At 40.4% G+C, this 23,076-nt stretch overlaps 1 protein-coding gene across 1 annotated transcript in view; it reads left to right on the plus strand.

Annotated features, from left to right (window-relative positions):
- Positions 1–559: 559 nt before the first annotated feature.
- The window catches only part of ADAM12 (ADAM metallopeptidase domain 12), a 302,284-nt gene continuing 279,767 nt past the window's right edge, over positions 560–23,076 (plus strand). Inside the window, exon 1 of the mRNA XM_058188276.1 lies at positions 560–877. Within this exon, the coding sequence (XP_058044259.1) occupies positions 763–877 (115 nt within the window). The 5' untranslated portion in view covers positions 560–762. The remainder of the gene's footprint in view (positions 878–23,076) is intronic.

The following is a 23,076-nucleotide window of genomic DNA, read 5'->3' on the forward strand; positions in this document are numbered from 1 at the left end:
GTAGTTTTGCAATCTTCCTCTGTCTGTCCTAAAAGGAACAGGATCATAACCAACATTTTAAAGCAAATTAAGAATAAGAACCCATCAGCTTTTATGCTAATCATTTTCCAGACATGCAAACTCAACTATTTGAGACTTGAAATGGAGTGACTTTCGAGACAAAATAAGATCATTTATCATCCTTGGAAAAGAAAAGGGATTTTACAGCCAACCTTAAAAATCAACTCCAAATGAACGAGTTTCCTTCCAAACAGATTGAAAACTGGCAGGCAGGTCAACCTCTCTGTAAACCTATCTACCGAAGCTGGAAGAGCACTAGGACCCGGCACAGGAGCAGCAGGAGGAAAGCGAAGAAGACAACAATTAGTTCCATTATAATGACAACTGTAAAAGTTGGCAAGGGTCGTTTTTCACAAGGCCTGCCTTCTTTCACTAAAAGATTTTTAGTGCCTCCTGTTGCCAGCTTGGATGAGTTGCTCAGTTGTTGCAAACGGTCAACAGATTTGTTCTTGCCAGGGGGGTGGGGGTGCGGGGTGGGGGGGCAAAAAGCCAACCCACCAACAGTTTAAAATTAAAAAAAAAAATTGAAACCAAAGCCCAACTCATCATCAGCCTATGCAGGAGCAGGAGGGGTTTCGGAGTGAACTGCATGCAGGAAACATCTCACATCCTGAGTTTCAGGACTCTTTCGCTCTGCTCCGCAACTGCATTCATGGGGCTGGGACCAGCTGATCCAAGTTTGTCTTTCAGCCTGGATTAAGAATGTCAGAGCGCTTCCAGGCAGGACGACAACGCAGCCCTCCTTTCCCTCGACCCCCGACCCAGATACTCTGCCTGCTGCTCAGCCTCTTCGTAACACCGCCACCTGGGTCCCGAGGTAAGTTGGCAACCCTCATCTAAGACCTACAACCCCAAAAACGCCTCTGAACAACGGCTCCCCGCCCGCCCCTCCGCCCCCAAGTTTAGCCAGGGCGCTATCGACAGAGCCAGCCTGTCCCGAGCGCCCACACGTTGCACAGCCTTTTCTTTCTTTCTTTCCTTTTGCCGTGCCAAACAAAGAACCGTTCCTCACTTCTTTCTTTTTCTTGGCTGCTTTCCTAACTTTGACTTTTATTTCTCACTTTCGGGGAAAGTGGGCAAGTTCGGGGCGGGCAGCAGAGCGCTACTCCCGCCGGGTCGGTTGCCGTGTCTTCTCCCAGGATGGGAGGCGGAGGAAAGACGCGGCTGCCGCCTTTCGACGCTCACCCGGCGCGAAGGACATTCCCGCTGGCTCGCCCTGGCCCTCCCACGCCCCCTCACGTCTTCCTTGGGCGAAATTCCCTTCAGCCGCCTTTCCCGTAACTCTTCTTTTTCTGGGGGGGTGAGGGTGGGCTTCTTCCTTACCACTTACCCCATCATCTTCTTCTTCCTCCTCCTCCACCACCACCACCAGAACCATCCTCAACACAATCAGCCCGTGGAAATGGGTAATAGCAGGTGAAGGATTACTTCAAGTGTGAGAAATCTATCCAGTTGAATTTCTGCCTGCTGTGGTAAATAGAGATAGTCCTCGACTTACAACACTTAGGGACTGTTCAAAGGTACCACAGCACTGAAAAAAGTGACCTAGGACCCGTTTTTTCCCATTAACGAACCTTTGCAGCGTCACCATGATCCTGTGTTCAAAATTCAGGTGCTTGGCAACTGGTTCATACTTATGACCAGTGGTGGGATTAAAATAATTTAACAACCGGTTCTTTGCCCTAATGATTTCCTCCAACAACCAGTTCATCAAACTGCTCAGAAAGTTAACAACAGGTTCTCCCGAAGTGGTGCGAACTGGCTGAATCCCACCACTGCTTATGACCAGTTGCCGTGAACCAAGGGTCATGTGATCCCCTTTTATGACCTTCTGACAAGCAAAGTAAACGAGCAAGCCAGACTTGCTTAACAACTGGCTTGCTAATTGATCGACTTGTGATTCACTTAACAAATGTCTCATTTAACAACAGAAATTTCAGGCTCAGTTGTGGTCATAAGTCAAAGAGTATCTGTAAACCATAAACCATGTCATTCTCTGAGAGACACTGAGGCAGTGACTTAACGGCTTAGTAGTTTCATGGAGCATCACGGTACCTGTTTAACATTCAGCTATAGTTGTCGGATTAATTATTCACATAATGCATTCTGCCTTGTCTTCTCTTGGAATTGCTACCATTTGCAAGTAGAAGTATACCTTTATCTTTTTTATTTCTATACATCCTTATTAAGAATTACACTGCTGAAAAGAATGCCTCTGGGCTTTTTCCATGGGCATGGGATTGTTAGATTATAATCCTCTGCCTGTTTTCATAGACGTAGCTAGAATTTATGTCTGAATATAGTTGAGTGCAGCAAGAATATGGAAAATATTGACTTGCTTGCATGTTTAAAGCTGTTTCCCACTTTTTAAAGTGGAATTATACTGATGTAATTGAGAGTAATTAATATCCTACAGAAGTTCAGAAATAGCCTAAGATGAAATTCAGTAGAGCTAGCCTCCCAAGTAAAATTAAGTAGGATTATACTCCTTAATTTTTTTTCCAAAATAGGGCTATATTTAAAATAATTACTTTGGGAACAAGCTCTTCCCCAGTGTAAAGTATCCTGTTGTCCTTAAAGTATACTAAATTAATGAAAGAAAGAGCTTTGTTGCTTAATTTTTTATTCTAATCCAATAATCAGATCTAACTGTAAACCTGAAATAATAGGCAGTGTGATTGTCATCCACACTGTCTTTCTATTGCAAGCCATATGATGCAGTAACAAAATAAGTTCAAAAAATGGGAACAGTTTTATTCTGGTATGCCAAAATACCGTACTTATTGAAAGTTAAATCATGTGTGCATCTCAGTCTAGATTAATCAATAATTGAACTGGCCTGTATAAAATGCAAACACATTGGCAAATTGACATACTCCTTTAATATAAAAAGAATACCAGATACGTTTTACTTATAAAACAGAATTATTTTTCAATTCCACAGCTATTTTCTCTTTAATTGTTATGATTTGAAGGAATTCTTTGTCCAGGCTTTCTCCACAGATGAATGTCTTTTCTTTTCTTTTCTTTTCTTTTCTTTTCTTTTCTTTTCTTTTCTTTTCTTTTCTTTTCTTTTTTTTCTTTCTTTCTTTCTTTTCTTTTCTTTTTTCTTTTCTTTTCTTTTCTTTTCTTTTCTTTTTTGCAATATTTGTGCTTTGTGTTGAATGAGCAGGACAAATAGAAGTTATGTTGCCCAGTCTGAAGTGAAAGAAGCTATCTCATTCCTAATATTGCAGAATCAGCCAAGCATTTTTTCCTGGAGAACAAACATTCCTTTCTGCTAAGCTTCTTGGATCTAAGTCAGTTTAGGATTTTAAATCCATCATAGCAGCTGTCATGCGATTGTTCCAACTCTCTTGTATGACACACACTAGATTTAATGCTCTCTCTCTGGCAAAAGATTATTGGGGTGAAGGTGAAGGATTTAGAATATGTTGCTTGTTCAAGTCAGTTCCCTTTTTATGGAGAATTAGAATGATGGTGAATTTCTCTTTTGCAAGACATCAGGATATATAAAGGTCACTGGCTTTCAGATCCTTAAAAGTTATTCTTATTTTGATTGTCTTGATTCTGGACTTGTCGAAGCCCTGACCAACTGTATGATGCAGAAATAGTTAGTTGCTATTGAACAAAACCAACTTGTTTGTTGTTCTCCTGGGCTAAGTTTTATGAAGGTAGTTGGGAGACATTTAAATGTAAGAAGTTAATAAATCAAAACAAATGCAAGTAAATTTTAGTAAAAACTCATTACCTAGTCTGCTATGACAATGAAGAAGCATTTTTTTCCTTCACAATAATAGCCTTACAAACAAATGTAGAATTTTCCGAGAACTTTAAAATACTGTCTAATCATGATATGGAATTATTAGTAGTCTGTTTAGTAATTGTCTTGACTTTGGGATTTGTTCCCAAACTATTCTCCCAGACATTTGTAATACATTAGTTATTAGGAATTTTATATCAATTACTAGACTCTGATATTAAGAAGTGGTTTTAACACAGTGTTTGTTGTTGTTGTAGGTGTACTGTTGATATGTACTCATTGAGTTCCTAGAATGTCTAGGCTTGATTTCAATGCTTTGCTGTGTTTTCATTTAGAATGATATGAATACCTCTGAGTTTTTAAATCTGATCTGAAACTTGGAACAGATGTATTATTCAGATATATACATGCATTGAAAAAGTAGTAGATATGAACAATAATAATATTGGAAGACGGAACAAGCCAAACTAGAAGTAACATGAAGTGAATATTAGGAATATTCACTCCAATGGAGTGTCATCTGTCGTCTCATGAGCATAAAGAAGTTTGGGATTAACTTGGAGATCTTATAAATTGTCAAAAAATATGTTGATATGGGGAGAGAACTGTGGAACAAAACATTGCACAGGACTGTCAGCACTTAATTGCCAACTAAGCCTGTTTTCATTTATCTCAGAGAGGCCAAAGTGGATACTGCTGATACTATACCTCCCATTGAGGCCCATGTCTGACATCATTCTTCATGCCACAAATAGGGAATGAACCATTCTCTTTGCTCACTGGTAGATGGAGAAAAACTACAATTTCTACAGTGACAGAATGTGGGCCAGAAATTCCCATTCTTGTGGTTTTCTTTGGAGAATGTCCAGTACAGTTGAAGCTTTCCTGCTCTTGCATGATGGCCAACTTGAAGATCTCCAACAATGGATCACCTTAAACTCAACATGCCTTTATCTTCCTCCCTGGAAAATGTCCTGGGTGGCCAAATTCAAACTATTCTATCTGATGCTTCAGACTGAGCAATATTAGAACACCTCCAGACATTTTGACCAACTTGATTTTCTACTTTTGAGGAAAGCATTAAGTAGCTAGGGTAGAATTGTGCTAATATGTAATTTGGGCATACCTTCTTGCCTGAAATTGTGGCTGTAAAGGTGGTTAGAAACTTATTCTACAAGTGGTTTGACTTCTGCTGCTTCTTCCTTAAGCAGTGTTCAAGCATAAAGCATTGAGTTGTTATAGTCAGATTCTGAGTAGACTAAATTCTGCATTTTTGTCTACCTATTGAATTCTTCCAAGGACCTGGAATAGGCAAATGTTGTTCTTTGATGTGTTAAACATATTGTTGCAGGAAGTGACCTGTTCCAAATAAAGCCACCATTGGCAACTATCTGATGATAATTTTGTCAATCTGTGCAGTGTTCAGTTCCAGATATTTTGGGATTGCACCCATGGAATGTATTAATATTGGTACATTTTAATATTGGTACTACCTCTGCTTTCTTTTGCCACAGTCAATCTAGTTCTATTTGCAGGTCTTGGTGATTTTCTCCAATTTGTTTTTTTCCTATTCTGCTGTCTTCATGTATTGCCACCCCTACTGTTCAGACTTTTTTTGTTTTATCAACAGTTGTTAGGTCTGAAGTGTTACGTGGCAAGTGCTTGTCTGTTAGATTCTAAAATCAGAAAATACTTTAGCTTCTTCATTTGCTATTATTTTGTCCGTTTTATAATCCCACTGATTCTTTGCTGGCAGGCAAATGGTATTTCTTGCAGTCAATCCAATATACTATAGTTGCTATTTTATCATGCCATTGTTTGTCATCAGTCTCTGTACTCCGTACAGATGCTAACTAGGTTGCAGAAAAAGCATTTTCTGTTGCTGTCTTCTCAATTCTGGCTTTGTGTGCATTTGTTCTTAAGGCTTGGTCTTGTACAGCCAGAATCAGCCCTTCCATCCCTTTTTTTTCAACTTTCCTGCTCATAACCATTGCCAAGTCTTGTTATTTGCTTTACCTCCTAGTTTTGTGTGCGTGTGTGTGTGTACTGACCATGTAATACTTTGCCTTGCCATGTCTCTTTTCTATTCTTTATTTGGTTTTTCTTTCCAATGACTCTGAACGCCATCCAACAACATCAGGAGAAGCACCAGTAAATTTTAAAAGCTTTATTTTAGGAATATAAATATCTCATATTGAGTCTTTTAACCACACAAACATGACATAACAATAAATCCTTCTTACCATTGGCCAGGGAGAGGGAAATTCAGGAATTTTCTGAGATGATCTTCAATAAGGTGACTAACTTTTTTACAATGAGAAGGAGGACACAAATAAATTGAAGAAAAAAAAATCGTAAATAAAAGAAACATTGTATTCATTGCAACAGTAATACAGAATACACTATAATATGATAAATGCATAATAAAAAACATTTGTAACAATAACATTTTATATTGTAATTATGCTTATATGCCTATTAATTATTATTTGAATGAGCACTTTTCCATTGAATGAATATTTTTGTCAATGTATCATCTTCTAACAATATATTGGAAATATCTGAACAAAAAATATCTTTCATATTGAATTTCACGGCAAGTGCTGCAGCTAGAGTATCAACATTCAATCTCGATTTCTCACTTTTCCAAAAATAATTAGCAATTGAGTAAAATTAATGATTAAAACTGAAACAATAACATAAGCAAATAACCTTGTAAATAAAATTATACATATTTGGAAATTATTAAATAGATAATGAATTAATAAAAGGTGAATTATTATGCTCACCTGTGTGTGATTGAATATTCACTGAGAAAGAAGTGAGCCTAATGCGTGCATGTGTGCCGTGTCGTGTTTTGGTAAGAAGTAAACAAAGCCACTTGTGCATGGCGCACTCTTGTGCACTCTCTCAAAACAATTCCCCTTTGTGGAGCACATGTGTCTCATAATTGCATCACGCCACACTGTACTGAGCCTTGACGTATCGTCATGTCAAATACAAATACGCCACATCACACACAACAAATTGGCTTGGCATCGATCGAATACGGAGATTTACAGATTAGTCTTCAAATATCGAAAAGGAGGACATGTAGGAGGACACTTTTTGAGAGAAGACAGAACTTACAAAAGGACTGTCCTCCCTAAAGGAGGACGATTGGTCACCTTATCTTCAACAGACTGAAAGGTGGGATTTCTAACTTCTCCTTTCTTCAGTTCTCTTTTTATAGGCAAGGTTGAATTACCACAGTATTAGAGCTCTATTGTAACTCAGAGGTGAGGAACTATGGCCCCTTTCTGACTTGTGGACTTCAACTCCCAGAATTCTTGAGCTGGCTCCACAAGTCACAGTTCCCAACCCCTGTTGTAGCTGGTTGATAAATCTTCATCAGTCTGCAGAGATCATTCACCTTTGTGGGCATAATTAGAATATTCCTGTTTGTGTCCATATCCAACTATATTATAACCTCAGGGAGCACAAAATACTTGTTGGAATGATGGTTTCTATAAATTCTTTATTGCTTCACAGCCTGGTACATCTTGAAATTAATATATTTGCAAGCATATATCACTTTCTGTGAGTATAACTCTTCCACTTTAATATGTCTATTAATTTACCTGATAACAAGATCTTAGCTGATTTGCATCAGGAGAGAAAGGCAGGATAGCCAGAACATCACCATGCTGGTAAATAATTCCAACTCAGCTCATTATTTATTTTAATCAATTTAATTTTAATGGATTTAATTCAGTTCAACTCACCACTTTACAAAAGATGAGAAAGAAGAAATTGGGACTTATTAGTACCACAGAGAAGGAATTAGCTGTTGTTTGAAAGTGTGGAACCAGATGGCTAGCTCGCCATGCTGCAGGTTTTCTGTCCTTATGTATGCTTTCCTATGAAGATGTACGTAACTAAGGATTGTCAGATTACAATGCAATGTACATATTTAATATAGAGCTGAAAACAAATGAACATTTTAAAAAGTGTTTATGTTATCAGTTGATAGCCAGGCACTTAAGGACTAATCCTGGGGAAAGTAACCTAATTAATGACATCGATGCATGAACAGTGAATGGTGAAAAAGAAATAAGGAACAGGTTGAAAAATACAATGAATATACAGCTAAAATATTTAAAGATACCCACATCTCACATGGTATATGAAGTGAGTGATTCTGGAATAAAGCATAAAAATTGATATATGCATGTACATGAGAATTGAGTGAGTTTTATTTTTATGTGCATACTTTATATTGATGTTACATATTAAGCCCCTTATACTTAGCCAATTTTTAGTCAGGGTTTCTGAAAAATTAGGGAAAAAATGGAAAGAGCTATGTGAAAATTTGAAGAATAAAACTGGGAGATTATCCATCCGGGAACTCCCAATAAATTAGATGCCTACAGTTTCCATAGGATCCTCAGATTTAATTCGGATTTCAACCTAGAAGGGAGGTGGGAGGATGGAATAATTCTGGGTGAAAGAAAACTTCTTGTATCTAAGCCTCTATTGGAAATGAGCAAAATCTGTATAATGTTATTAGGTTTGACATGGAGAAGGGTTAATATATTGAAAGACATTCCTGGAGCAACATCAATTTTCCTTCATCACTTTTCCTCCTATACCATGTTTAGAATAGAATAGAATAGAATAGAATTTTTATTGGCCAAGTGTGATTGGACACACAAGGAATTTGTCTTGGTGCATATGCTCTCAGTGCACATAAAAGAAAAGATACGTTCATCAAGGTACAACATTTACAACACAATTGATAGTGTACTTGTATTTAATATTGTTGCTGTGGTGCAACAAATCTGAGCAGCTTACAAATTCTGTTTGCTACTCCTACGTTTGATTTTAAAATTTAAAATAGTTGGTGTTACCTAGAAGATCTCCCTTTTTCTGTAACTTTGGCCTTAAAAAAAGATAGATAGCTTTTGATTACTTTTACTGTCAATGCATTGGCACTGGAACATGTACATTTAGGTAAGAGGGAAACCCTTCCTTTTTTCCACCCAGAACCCTTATTTGAAGCCATCCCTTGGGTGGTGCATAATTCTGCTACTGCCGGCCTTGCTCCAGTCCCTTTTAGAATGATAGAAACAGAAAAAGTAAATGGAACAAATTTGTCATTGGCCTTATCACTTCCTTACTGTATATGCTCAACACAGTAGTTAGAACCCCCTGAGTTTAGCTAATTTGACATGTGCAAACTTTTACAATCTTAAATTTGGCTACACAGCTTTTATTCCACTTTTATAAGTAAAATAGCTATACAATTAAGTTACTAATAAGGTACAGGAAATGTTGGGAAGGCTACCGGCAGAGAACTCCTGTTTTAAATTTTTCATCAAATAATCAACATTTCAAGATTTTTTTCTTTACAAAGACTAGAGGAATTTTTTAATACTAATTTTATTAAAAAATTATAATTGGAAAGATAATGAAAAAAATAGAATGTGCAGAAAAGAAAATAAATTATAATAAAGTAAAAAAAAAAGAACTATCTCAAAAGTTAATCTTCATTTAAAACAAATATAAACAATTTTAGTAACTTATTTCTTTCTGTTGAACTGCAAGTGATCCTTTCCTCTCATATCCCATCTCTTAGCTATAAACAGATCCTTAAAGCCCTTTTATTCAGGCCTGATCAGCAAATGTCCATTAAGGCAGGGGTCCCCAACCCCCAGCCATGACCCACTACTGGGCCTTGAATAGTTCCAAACAGACTGTGGAAGTGATGGGTGAGCATGGGCATATGCAGATCGCCATTTGCGCAAGCTTGTGCAAATGAAGGACCGCTCGTTCAAATGCTTACCATTTGTGCAATGGAACTGCATGCACCACTCACATACAACCATCCCCCTCTCCCTCCCGTCTGGTCCACAAAGCCAGAAAGGTGGGGAATTCTGCATTAAGGATTAGCAGAGAGAGCAACATGCTTATTTTAATTTTGATTATATAAACCAACTTTATATTCTTTTCTTTTACTTTTCACAGTCTTGATCCTTAGTCAGTTCCTATAATGTTCTGAAACTTGATTTATTTTAATTTTTTTCTTTTTTCTTTCTTACAAAATTTTCAAAGCTTTAACAATAGTCTTTTGTAAATGCAATATAAGAAAATTATTCACATCACTCTTTTGGCTTGTTATTTGGATATGCCTTTTAATTTATTAAGACAATTGGTTCTTTTGTATGTCAAGGTAGCAACTTTTCCATATGATTCTTCTAATCTGTCATTTTTAAATCCACTATCAGATCCATCTCATTCTTTCTGATGGAGCCATCTTCAGTTCACCATTTCTCCCCTGGAAATCAAGCTTGACAAAAACTTTTAAATGGCTATTACATGACCAATTAGGTTATTGCAGGAGTTCACTCCTAGCATTCAAGACAAAGGCATTGTTTCACGAAGAATTATATAATTTGATATTTGTTCCTATATGAAAATTCCTTTCAATCTTTTCTTGACATCACATTAAACAAACGAAGTGCCAGACATCGGCATTTACAAAAATTAGAAACATTTGGATCCCAACCACCTAACCATGCATTCATGCATTTTGTATGTTTCAGTATATTTTTTGTTGTACATTGCAATATTCCAGCAGCACAGTTGACCTGTAAAACCTCTTAAGAGCCAAGATATTGCAAACATGAAATATATTTTTAAGCTGACTATGGGCTTTTATCCACTATAACTACCTATGGCTTTCCATGTTCCACAAAAAAGCCTGCTTTCAGTTATAAATGTAAAGTTTCAACAGGGATAATTATAGTGAAATGTTGAATAAGAGCTACTACTCTGTCCAAAATAGCTACTATTGCATTTGTGTTGCAGTGCATTGCTTGCAGAATTAAGATGGTTGTAAGTAGCATATCCTGCAAACCCAGAAGGATTTGTTGAAAGAAATATTATATTTGTCCTGAAAAGTAGCAAGCAGATACTTTTCTGTCATGATACAAGCATGCCTTCACATCCTAAACAGAATGCTAATAGGAAGAACAATGTATCCAGAGCTCTCAGGTTTTATGATGCAGGACTATTCTTTTTAAAATTTGGATTGTTCTTTCACTAGAGAATTTCTGCCAGTTATTGTGAAAGCTCCTAAGCCAAGTCAGTATCTAACAAAGTAATGCAAGAGAAAAACATTCAAAAAATCTGAGCTTTCACAATGCTACTAGCTTCTCTCTGAATATTTTATACTAATAGCCTACAGCATGGCTTTCTTACCACTTCGGTATATATTTACGGAATAATGTGAATGATTGGGTCTCACGTATACAACTGCTTTGGGAAATAAGATTATTTGCTTATATTTTTATGAAACACAAGGCTTTTTCGATACAGTTGAAGGTTACAGATAAAAAATTCTAATTTAATCTCAATTTTACATTAATTTGTAAAAAGTTATGTTTTTAAAAACCCATATTGAAAGAGCCCTAAGCCTTTTTTGCATCAGATTGATTGCATCTGTTTTAGTACTGAAGGAATCTGGCCATTATCCTAATGTTCCTTGCATATTTCTTTGATGCATCAGACTCAGAGTATTTTTTACAGTCTGGCGATTTGCATTGCCAAGTCCATGTGATATAACATAGGCTGTATGCCCTGATTTCTTCTTCAATTGAACAAAGTCAGCATTAATACTAGTTTGTTTGTTTTTTAAATCATGTAAGTATGTACACACACTTCTAAAATATATTGATGTTGTTTCATAAAACAGATGCACGTTCAAAAGTCCAAATTAAAGAAAGCAAAGTGTAAAAACAGTTCCTGTGCATTCAAAGTACTCATTTTTGAACTCTTTAATACAGTCATCCTATGTTTTGACATGGTTTGCCCTCGAAAATACCAGGTATGGTGAAGCACAACACATTCTGGCATTTGGTTAAGCAATGACAATATACAAGAAGTAAAGAGTTTATAGAAATGCTACATCAATATACAAATCAGGCTCAAAATACTTGATTTAAACAAGTTCTGTTCTTTCACCAAGTGCCAAATATATGCTTGAATGACTAATGGAGTCATATGGTTCACAGAATGAAGCACTTTATTGTATATAGTTTTGCAGACTTCCAAAAGTTATGCTACAGAGATTATGCTGAGATTAAGAAGATCCAACTGTTGTGTTTGCTTGTGTTATTCAGAGCTCAGTGGGCCAAGAAGTGAAATCAGCCATCACAACAGTATCATTTTAACTTTCATCTTTGAAAGACAATTTAGCACTGCTAAATTACCATCTTCATGTTAACATGTCAAAGGTAACTTTTTTAAAAGGTGTAGAGAATTTGAAGGAAGACACAGTTCTTTCTGCAGCCTTTTTGATCAATACATTATAACGCTGAAGGAAGTAATTCACAAAGTGGCAACAGTTAATCTTTCTTTGAATTGCATAATTGGAACTTTGCACATTATATTTTTGGTTAAGCAGGCTATTTAGCTAAATTGTTTGAACTCATCTTTCTCATGTAAGAAGTCATGAATCTAAGCAACATAAAAGATCAAATGGATTTGCAGAAAACCCCCGTGTAGATCAGTTTGAAGTTGGCAGCCCTGTCAAATTACAGAGAAGATATATTTTAATTAGAAGCACAAGGAACTGAACATTACATTCAGAAATACATGGATTCCTTTAGCTGCTCTTACATTTTTAGGCCCATCAAAAGATGTAGTTAATTTTTAACATTCCTAACATACTTTTATAAGAGTGTTGATTTTATAGCGAACTATAAAAGATAAATGAACAAAGTAGATGTAAAGTTTCAAGAAAATGAGGACTATGTTAATATATTCTTCGAGGAAGAAATAAGTAACTTTTGCTGTAAACAGTAGGGTTTGCATATGCATAAGTACCTAATGCTGAATTTGTATACTCCTAACAGGCAGTTCTAGATCTTATTAGATGTTGGATTATTCTTTTCTGAAGAATAAATTGTTGCTTTTGTTATAATGGCTTGCACAAATAGATTTGCAGTGGTGGTGGGAAAACTGAATAATCTCCTTAAATTTAAATATCCTTATATAGGACTGAACCCATCTCCCTACAGTGGGCAGGTTCTTCTAGAGCAGGGGTGTCCAAACTACGGCCCGCTGGCCAACTCGGCCAGCGGTTCTATCTCGCCTTCCTCGGGCAGGGAATAATGAAGGAGGGGAGGCGGCAAGCGAAGAGGCTGCTGGCCGTGCCCGCCCAGCAGTTCTATCTCGCCTTCCTCGGGCAGGGAATAATGAAGGAGGGGAGGAGGCGGCAGCGCGAAGAGGCTGCTGGCCGTGCCCGGCCCAGCAGTTCTATCCTCGCCTTCCTCGGGCCGCCTGGTGAGGCTCCTCGCGCCCACCCCTTGGGCAGGGAATAACGAAGGGAGGGAGGCGGCAAGCGAAGAGGCTGCTGGCGTGCCCGGCCAGCAGTTCTATCCCCGCCTCGGGCAGGAATAACGAAGGGAGGAGGCGGCAAGCGCGAAGAGGCTGCTGGCGTGCCCGGCCCAGCAGTTCTATCCTCGCCTTCCTCGGGCAGGGAATAACGAAGGAGGGGAGGAGGCGGCAAGCGCGAAGAGGCTGCTGGCCGTGCCCGGCCCAGCGGTTCTATCTCGCCTTCCTCGGGCAGGGAATAACGAAGGGAGGAGGGGAGGAGGCGGCAAGCGCGAAGAGGCTGCTGGCCGTGCCCGGCCCAGCGGTTCTATCCTCGCCTTCCTCGGGCAGGGAATATGAAGGGAGGGGAGGAGGCGGCGGCAAGCGCGAAAGAGGCTGCTGGCCGTGCCCGGCCCAGCGGTTCTATCCTCGCCTTCCTCGGGCAGGGAATAACGAAGGGAGGGGGGGAGGAGGCGGCGGCAAGCGCGAAAGAGGCTGCTGGCCGTGCCCGGCCCAGCGGTTCTATCCTCGCCTTCCTCGGGCAGGGAATAACGAAGGGAGGGGGGGAGGAGGCGGCAAGCGCGGAAGAGGCTGCTGGCCGTGCCCGGCCCAGCGGTTCTATCCTCGCCTTCCTCGGGCAGGGAATAACGAAGGGAGGAGGAGGAGGCGCGGCAAGCGCGAAGAGGCTGCTGGCGTGCCCGGCCCAGCGGTTCTATCTCGCCTTCCTCGGGCAGGGAATAACGAAGGAGGGGAGGAGGCGCGGCAAGCGAAGAGGCTGCTGGCGTGCCCGGCCCAGCGGTTCTATCCTCGCCTTCCTCGGGCAGGGAATAATGAAGGGAGGGGAGGCGGCAAGCGCGAAGAGGCTGCTGGCCGTGCCCGGCCAGCGGTTCTATCCTCGCCTTCCTCGGGCAGGGAATAACGAAGGGAGGGGAGGCGGCGCAAGCGCGAAGAGGCTGCTGGCGTGCCCGGCCCAGCGGTTCTATCCTCGCCTTCCTCGGGCAGGGAATAACGAAGGGAGGGGAGGCGGCAAGCGCGAAAGGCTTCAAAGCTTTAACAATAGTCTTTTGTAAATGCAATATAAGAAAATTATTCACATCACTCTTTTGGCTTGTTATTTGGATATGCCTTTTAATTTATTAAGACAATTGGTTCTTTTGTATGTCAAGGTAGCAACTTTTCCATATGATTCTTCTAATCTGTCATTTTTAAATCCACTATCAGATCCATCTCATTCTTTTCTGATGGAGCCATCTTCAGTTCACCATTTCTCCCCTGGAAATCAAGCTTGACAAAAACTTTTAAATGGCTATTACATGACCAATTAGGTTATTGCAGGAGTTCACTCCTAGCATTCAAGACAAAGGCATTGTTTCACGAAGAATTATATAATTTGATATTTGTTCCTATATGAAAATTCCTTTCAATCTTTTCTTGACATCACATTAAACAAACGAAGTGCCAGACATCGGCATTTACAAAAATTAGAAACATTTGGATCCCAACCACCTAACCATGCATTCATGCATTTTGTATGTTCAGTATATTTTTTGTTGCACATTGCAATATTCCAGCAGCACAGTTGACCTGTAAAACCTCTTAAGAGCCAAAATATTGCAAACATGAAATATATTTTTAAGCTGACTATGGGCTTTTATCCACTATAACTACCTATGGCTTTCCATGTTCCACAAAAAAGCCTGCTTTCAGTTATAAATGTAAAGTTTCAACAGGGATAATTATAGTGAAATGTTGAATAAGAGCTACTACTCTGTCCAAAATAGCTACTATTGCATTTGTGTTGCAGTGCATTGCTTGCAGAATTAAGATGGTTGTAAGTAGCATATCCTGCAAACCCAGAAGGATTTGTTGAAAGAAATATTATATTTGTCCTGAAAAGTATCAAGCAGATACTTTTCTGTCATGATACAAGCATGCCTTCACATCCTAAACAGAATGCTAATAGGAAGAACAATGTATCCAGAGCTCTCAGGTTTTATGATGCAGGACTATTCTTTTTAAAATTTGGATTGTTCTTTCACTAGAGAATTTCTGCCAGTTATTGTGAAAGCTCCTAAGCCAAGTCAGTATCTAACAAAGTAATGCAAGAGAAAAACATTCAAAAAATCTGAGCTTTCACAATGCTACTAGCTTCTCTCTGAATATTTTATACTAATAGCCTACAGCATGGCTTTCTTACCACTTCAGTATATATTTACGGGATAATGTGAATGATTGGGTCTCACGTATACAACTGCTTTGGGAAATAAGATTATTTGCTTATATTTTTATGAAACACAAGGCTTTTTCGATACAGTTGAAGGTTACAGATAAAAAATTCTAATTTAATCTCAATTTTACATTAATTTGTAAAAAGTTATGTTTTTAAAAACCCATATTGAAAGAGCCCTAAGCCTTTTTTGCATCAGATTGATTGCATCTGTTTTAGTACTGAAGGAATCTGGCCATTATCCTAATGTTCCTTGCATATTTCTTTGATGCATCAGACTCAGAGTATTTTTTACAGTCTGGCGATTTGCATTGCCAAGTCCATGTGATATAACATAGGCTGTATGCCCTGATTTCTTCTTCAATTGAACAAAGTCAGCATTAATACTAGTTTGTTTGTTTTTTAAATCATGTAAGTATGTACACACACTTCTAAAATATATTGATGTTGTTTCATAAAACAGATGCACGTTCAAAAGTCCAAATTAAAGAAAGCAAAGTGTAAAAACAGTTCCTGTGCATTCAAAGTACTCATTTTTGAACTCTTTAATACAGTCATCCTATGTTTTGACATGGTTTGCCCTCGAAAATACCAGGTATGGTGAAGCACAACACATTCTGGCATTTGGTTAAGCAATGACAATATACAAGAAGTAAAGAGTTTATAGAAATGCTACATCAATATACAAATCAGGCTCAAAATACTTGATTTAAACAAGTTCTGTTCTTTCACCAAGTGCCAAATATATGCTTGAATGACTAATGGAGTCATATGGTTCACAGAATGAAGCACTTTATTGTATATAGTTTTGCAGACTTCCAAAATTATGCTACAGAGATTATGCTGAGATTAAGAAGATCCAACTGTTGTGTTTGCAGTTCTATCCTCGCCTTCCTCGGGCAGGGAATAACGAAGGAGGGGAGGAGGTGGCGGCAAGCGCGAAGAGGCTGCTGGCGTGCCCGGCCCAGCGGTTCTATCTCGCCTTCCTCGGGCAGGGAATAACGAAGGAGGGGAGGAGGCTGCGGCAAGCGCGAAGAGGCTGCTGGCCGTGCCCGCCCAGCGGTTCTATCCTCGCCTTCCTCGGGCAGGGAATAACGAAGGGAGGGGAGGAGGCGGCAGCGCGAAGAGGCTGCTGGCGTGCCCGGCCCAGCGGTTCTATCCTCGCCTTCCTCGGGCAGGGAATAACGAAGGGAGGGGAGGCGGCGGCAAGCGAAGAGGCTGCTGGCCATACCCGGCCCAGCGGTTCTATCCTCGCCTTCCTCGGGCAGGGAATAATGAAGGAGGGGAGGCGGCAAGCGCGAAGAGGCTGCTGGCGTGCCCGGCCCAGCAGTTCTATCCTCGCCTTCCTCGGGCAGGGAATAACGAAGGGAGGGGAGGCGGCGGCAAGCGCGAAGAGGCTGCTGGCGTGCCCGGCCCAGCAGTTCTATCTCGCCTTCCTCGGGCCGCCTGGTGAGGCTCCTCGCGCCCACCCCTTGGGCAGGGAATAACGAAGGAGTTTCAAGTTCATACCAAATACAAAACAAAGCCAAGATCAGGGTGTCCAAACTTGGTCTTTTAAGACTTGTGGACTTCAGTTCCCAGAGTTCCTCAGCCAGCTTTGCTGGCTGAGGACTCTGGGAGTTGAAGTCCACAAGTCTTAAGGGACCAAGTTTGGACACCTAACAAGATGAATGAATATGAAACATTTTCCTCCCTTAAATGAAGATGATATCCACATATTGTTGCTTTTTAGTAGACTGACTGTATCCATCTGTATTGTAATGTCCCAGGTTTTCAGGCCGCATGCCTTTCTGAATAATTATATTTAAAAATATTACATTAAAAATCAACATAACACAAACACACACGTACACAAACATAGAGATACACATGCACATATATATAACTCACACACATATAGTATACTTAAGCCTAAACTGTGCATAGGGACTACCCAGACGGCTGAAAAAAGTGATTTCTGACAGGTTCTCACACTTTTGACTGGTCCTCACACGTACAACTATCTTTACATTTTGCACCCTATCTTGTAACCGTGGTGAAGAGAAGCAGTTGTGAAATGAGTGATATGGTTGTTAAAAATGCTGCAATGGGCATAAATGTGAGGATGGTCATAAGTGTGAGGACTGGTCAAAAATTACTTTTTTTAGCCCTCTGAGTAGTTTCTATGCCCATAGCCACATCCACTCAGTCACATGAGCAGTTAGCCACGCCCACCAGTCACATGACCACCAAGCCACACCCCAAAATAAGCCACACCCATCCCCCCCCTGTGGCCCGGGCCTTTGCTTATTTTTCTGTATTTGGCCCTCACTCAAAAAAGTTTGGACACCCCTGTTCTAGAGCATGGGTGCAAACTTGCTACTATCACGTGATGTTCCACAACATTTTTCCAATTCGTGGAGCTGGGGTGGGTGTGGCTTGCTCCTGGCCCACAGGCCGCCAATTTGACACCCCTTTTCTAGAGTGACCGTCTGCCCCATTAAGTACACCAGAGGTCAATCCCACAGGAAGGCTCAAACACCTTCTATTGAAATTGACTATCTTAGAAGTTTGATTGTGCTGTACCTCCTCCCGCTTCTTATAATTGTGAATTAGGGAAATGTCTGTCTGTCATTGTCAGCCATTGAGATGCGCCCGACCTTCAGCTACCTTATGTATCAACACTCTTCTTGCCCCTCTGTCTTGCACCTCATTCTTCGGATCCACCATAGTCATCTTGGTGTCATTCTTTATAGTGTCTAGCTATTGGGTACTAGGGTGGCCCCTGCTCCTTTTTCTGCTGATCACTACCAGCATGATGGACTTAAGTGAGTTTCCTTGCATGACCTGGCCAAAGCATGATATCCTTTGCTTGGCCATCTTGCTTCGAATGATGCTGTATTTTGGGTAAGATTCAGTCTAGGACTTCCTTGTTTGTGATTTTTGCAGTCCATGAGATACATTATAGTCATCTCCAGCACCAGAATTCAAAGGCACCCACCCTTCTCCTTCCTGTCTGCCTTTTTCAGAGTTCAAGTTTTGTAGCCAAAAAACTAATTGTCTTGTCTAATCTGTATTTAGTTAGTAGGCTGATAGCTTTACTTTTCCAAATGTTATTCATGCTGGACATTGCAGTTTTTCCAAGTGCTATATTGCCTTCTAATCTTGGTCTGCAATCAACATCATGTTGGTTGATTTTAGAGCTTTGGTTGGTTGGTTGATTTTTACTTCTTAAAAAAACTTTCCATTAATATAGCAGAACCCCTAAGTGTTATCTTTGATAAAGCTTTCACTACCAGTTCTCTTCCCAAACTTTGGTCACTAGCCACAGTCATCCTTATCTTCAAAAAAGGAGACCCCAGCTTAGTTGAAAACTACAGACCGATCTCCCTTTGCTGCGTCACCTGCAAAGTCATGGAATCTATCATCAACCAATCCATTACCTCACACTTAGAAACTAACAACCTACTCTCCAACAAACAATTTGGTTTCAGGAAAAAATTATCATGTAACTTACAACTTCTCCACTGCAAAAACATATGGACTTCAAATCTCGATCAAGGCAAATCAATTGATGCAATCTACATAGACTTCTGCAAAGCTTTTGACTCAGTAGTACACGATAAACTTCTCCTAAAACTAACATCCTATGGCATCTCAGGACCCCTCCACAAATGGATATCTGCTTTTCTGTCTAACAGACAACAAGTGGTCAAAATTGGCAATGCTTTATCAAATCCTGTTCCTGTCAAGAGTGGCGTTCCTCAAGGCAGCGTCCTTGGACCAACACTCTTTATACTATACATTAATGATCTCTGTGACCATATCTCAAGTAATTGTGTTCTCTTTGCTGATGATGTCAAGCTATTTAGCACCACAGACAATACTTCTATCATTCAAAATGACCTTGATCATCTATCCGCTTGGTCTAAAATTGGCAGCTCAAATTTCAACCAGCAAATGCTCAGTCTTACATATAGGAAAAAGAACCCAAAACTAAGTACATACTAGATGGACATTACCTTACAGACGACCCCATCCCGTTAAAGACCTTGGAGTTTTCATGTCAAATGATCTAAGTGCCAAAGCCCACTGCAACTACATAGCAAAAAAGCTCTAAGAGTTGTAAACCTAATTTTGTAGCTTCTTTTCCAAAACACCACACTACTAACCAGAGCATATAAAACATTTGCTAGACCAATTCTAGAATACAGCTCACCTGTTTGGAACCCTCACCACATCTCTGACATCAATACAATTGAGCGTGTCCAGAAATATTTTACAAGAAGAGTTCTCCATTCCTCTGGAAACAACAAAATACCTTATCCCACCAGACTTGAAATCCTCGGCTTAGAAAACTTGGAACTCCGTCGCCTTCAAGAAGACCTAAGTTTAACTCACAGAATCATCTATTGTAATGTCCTTCCTGTCAAAGACTACTTCAGCTTTAATTGCAATAATACTAGAGCAACTAATAGATTTAAACTTAATGTCAACGCTTTAATCTAGATTGCAGAAAATATGACTTCTGTAACAGAATCATCAGTGCCTGGAATACTTTACCTGACTCTGTGGTCTCTTCTCATAATCCTAAAAGCTTTAACCAAAAACTTTCTACTATTGACCTCACCCCATTCCTAAGAGGACCATAAGGCGTGCATAAGCGCACAAAGCGTGCCTACCGTTCCTGTCCTATTGTTTTTCTTTTCTTTTCCTAATGGAAGTTGTTGATAAAAATGACCAGGAGGATGCTTATCAGCTTACCATAGGCATGTGTTTGGTCACTGTGGCCACACAATACTGGGTTGGATAGATCTTTGTTAAAAGTAAAAGTAAAGGTTCCCCTCGTACATATGTGCTAGTCGTTGCCGACTCTAGGGGGCGGTGCTCATCTCCGTTTCAAAGCCAAAGAGCCAGCGCTGTCCGAAGACATCTCCGTGGTCATGTGGCCAGCATGACTCAATGCCAAAGGCGCACGGAACACTGTTATCTTCCCACCAAAGGTGGTCCCTATTTTTTCTACTTGCATTTTTACGCACTTTCGAAACTGCTAGGTTGGCAGAAGCTGGGACAGGTAATGGGAGCTCACTCCGTTACACAGCAGCACTAGGGATTCAAACCACCGAGCTGCCGACCTTTCGACCGACAAGGTCAATGTCCTAGCCCCTGAGCCACCGCGTCCCTTTTAGATATTTGTTAGAGTAGTCTTTTCTTAAAAACTGGCCAATTACAGAGCTATGTCCATTTCAGTGAATCTTTGCTGGCTGATCTTAAGAAGCTAAACAAGTTTCAAGCCAGGAGCATATGTTTCTTTGTATGTATGGATTTGTATCTCTAATTTGAGGGACTGATTCATAAACTGCCTGCTGCCGCCAGTTCCCTCCCATTGTCCAGTGCGTCCAGTGCGCTCTCACAGGGAGGGCCTCCTTAGGGTGCCGTCAGCCAACCAATGTCGGCTGGCAGTTCTCTGTGGGGGGGCCGGCTCTGTGGAACGAGCTGCCGGTGGGACTCCATCTTCTCCCTGATCTTCGGACCTTTAAACGCGAGCTCAAGGCTTTCTTTTTTCAACAAGCGGGGCTGGCCTGATTGATTGATTTTAATAATTGGAGATTTTAGCGGGCTTTTAACAGGGGTTTTATCTTTGTATTTTTATCTAGTAGTTTTAAGTATATAGCAGTTTAATTAGATTTTTAACTCTGTTATGGAATTTTAAATGGTTTTTTGTATTATTGCCGTTTTATTTGCTGTACACCGCCCTGAGTCTTCGGAGAAGGGCGGTATAAAAATGTGAATAATAAATAAATAAATAAATAAATAAATAAAAATGGTAAAAACCCATTATCATTTTTACATGCTCTACATGTTCTTTTAAATGAGCAACTATGAAACATGATACGACTTTCACATTTATTTATACATTTTTATTTGCCTTACCTGTTTTAATTAAGTGACTAATAAGGGAATACAATTGCGCCATTACAACATTCATTCCATAACTCTATAACCAATTATAAAATGCCATAAAAAGGGGCAAACTTAAGTGAAAATCATAGAAACAACCAAAAAGGAAAGAAACCGGTGTCATTTAAAAAGCAAAAGTCCTTAATTGTGCTTTTAATTATTTTCTAAAATCTAATACATGCTAATTGAATTTCAGAAGGCAAAGAATTCCCTTTAAAAAATAATTTTATTGAAGATATTTATAACGAAATAAAAGCCATAAAAGAAATTAAGTATAACAAAGAAAAATGGTAAACAATGGAAAAGAAAAAGAAAGAAAAGGAAACCAAAATTGATAAAGAAGTGGTCTCTGAGCTTCTTGATGGTGATTGTAGATACATTTTGTTAGGTTCGGGAAGTAACGAGGCTGGAGACCAGGGTAGTGACAACAGCTCTTTAATATATGGTGAACCCAGCCACCTGGCTGGGGAAAAACCTCTCCTTATATACAGTTCAACCGGCGGCTTTAACCAATCAGCAACGTGCTTGTTTCCCGCCAAAACCATTTAAAGATACATTACACTCCTTCCCCCCAGAAAACACTTTACCCATATTTACATGATATTTACATATTATTTTTCAACGTAATCCCGCAAATAGACTGGGCGTCTCCTGACTCTTTCGGACCTGCGCAGTACATTCCCTGGGAGTGAGTCGAGCTGACCGGAGGGGCTGTTTGCTCCTCTCAGCTCCTTCTCTAGGCCATCCGGCCCTGGATTATTAGCAGAGTCGTCCCTGCTGTTTTCTACTGGAACCTGTGGGCGTCGCTGGACCTCCGGAATTTCAGCTAAGTCCTGCGAATTCTCCGGGTTTGAGTCAGCTGTGGAATCAAACATTGTGTAGTCAGGGCCCGTTTCTATTAATTCAGATTGTTCGGCTATTCGTTTTCGTATTTGGTCTATGTGGCGCCTCCATACTCGGCCGTCCTTTAACTCTACCAAGTATGACTTTGGACCTGTTCTGTTTAGGATTTGTCCTGCTATCCAGGTTGGGCCTTCACCATAGTTGTGTGCCCACACTCGGTCGCCTATGTCCATTTCTCTTGTTTTTCCTATTTCCCCCTTGTAACCCTCCGGCGTATAGTTTGGATGTAGACGGTCTAGGGGGCACCTGAGCTTTCGGCCCATTAATAATTCGGCTGGGCTTCTGCCGGTTGTGACACAGGGGGTTCTGTGCTGGACGGCCAGGAAAACATCGATTTTCGTTTGCCAATCGCCTGGCTTAAGTCTGGACAATGCCTCTTTTGCGCTCCGGACGGAACGCTCTGCAAGGCCATTCGTCGCAGGGTGGAAAGGCGCCGAGAGGGCATGTCGGATGCCCTCTTCTGCCAAGTACTCCTCAAATTGGGTTGCCATGAATTGCGGGCCGTTATCGGAAACTAGCGTGTCGGGCAACCCATGGGTTACAAATAGGTGCCGTAGGACTGAGATCACGGCCTCGGCTGTCATGGATCTCATGAGAATGATTTCCAGCCATTTGGAGTACGCATCTACTACGACCAGGAAGGTTTGGTCGTGGAAGGGCCGCAAAATCAATGTATTCTAGACCAGGGCCCTGGGGTTTCTCCCATTCGAACCGGGGCCGTTGGGGGTAGCGGTCTGGACTCCTGGCAGGCCTGGCATTTCCCTACCCTTTCAGCAATTTCTGAGTCCATTAAGGGCCACCACACATAGCTTCTCGCTAGGCCCTT

This window comes from Ahaetulla prasina, chromosome 6, assembly GCF_028640845.1.
Source record: "Ahaetulla prasina isolate Xishuangbanna chromosome 6, ASM2864084v1, whole genome shotgun sequence".
Taxonomy (NCBI): domain Eukaryota; kingdom Metazoa; phylum Chordata; class Lepidosauria; order Squamata; family Colubridae; genus Ahaetulla; species Ahaetulla prasina.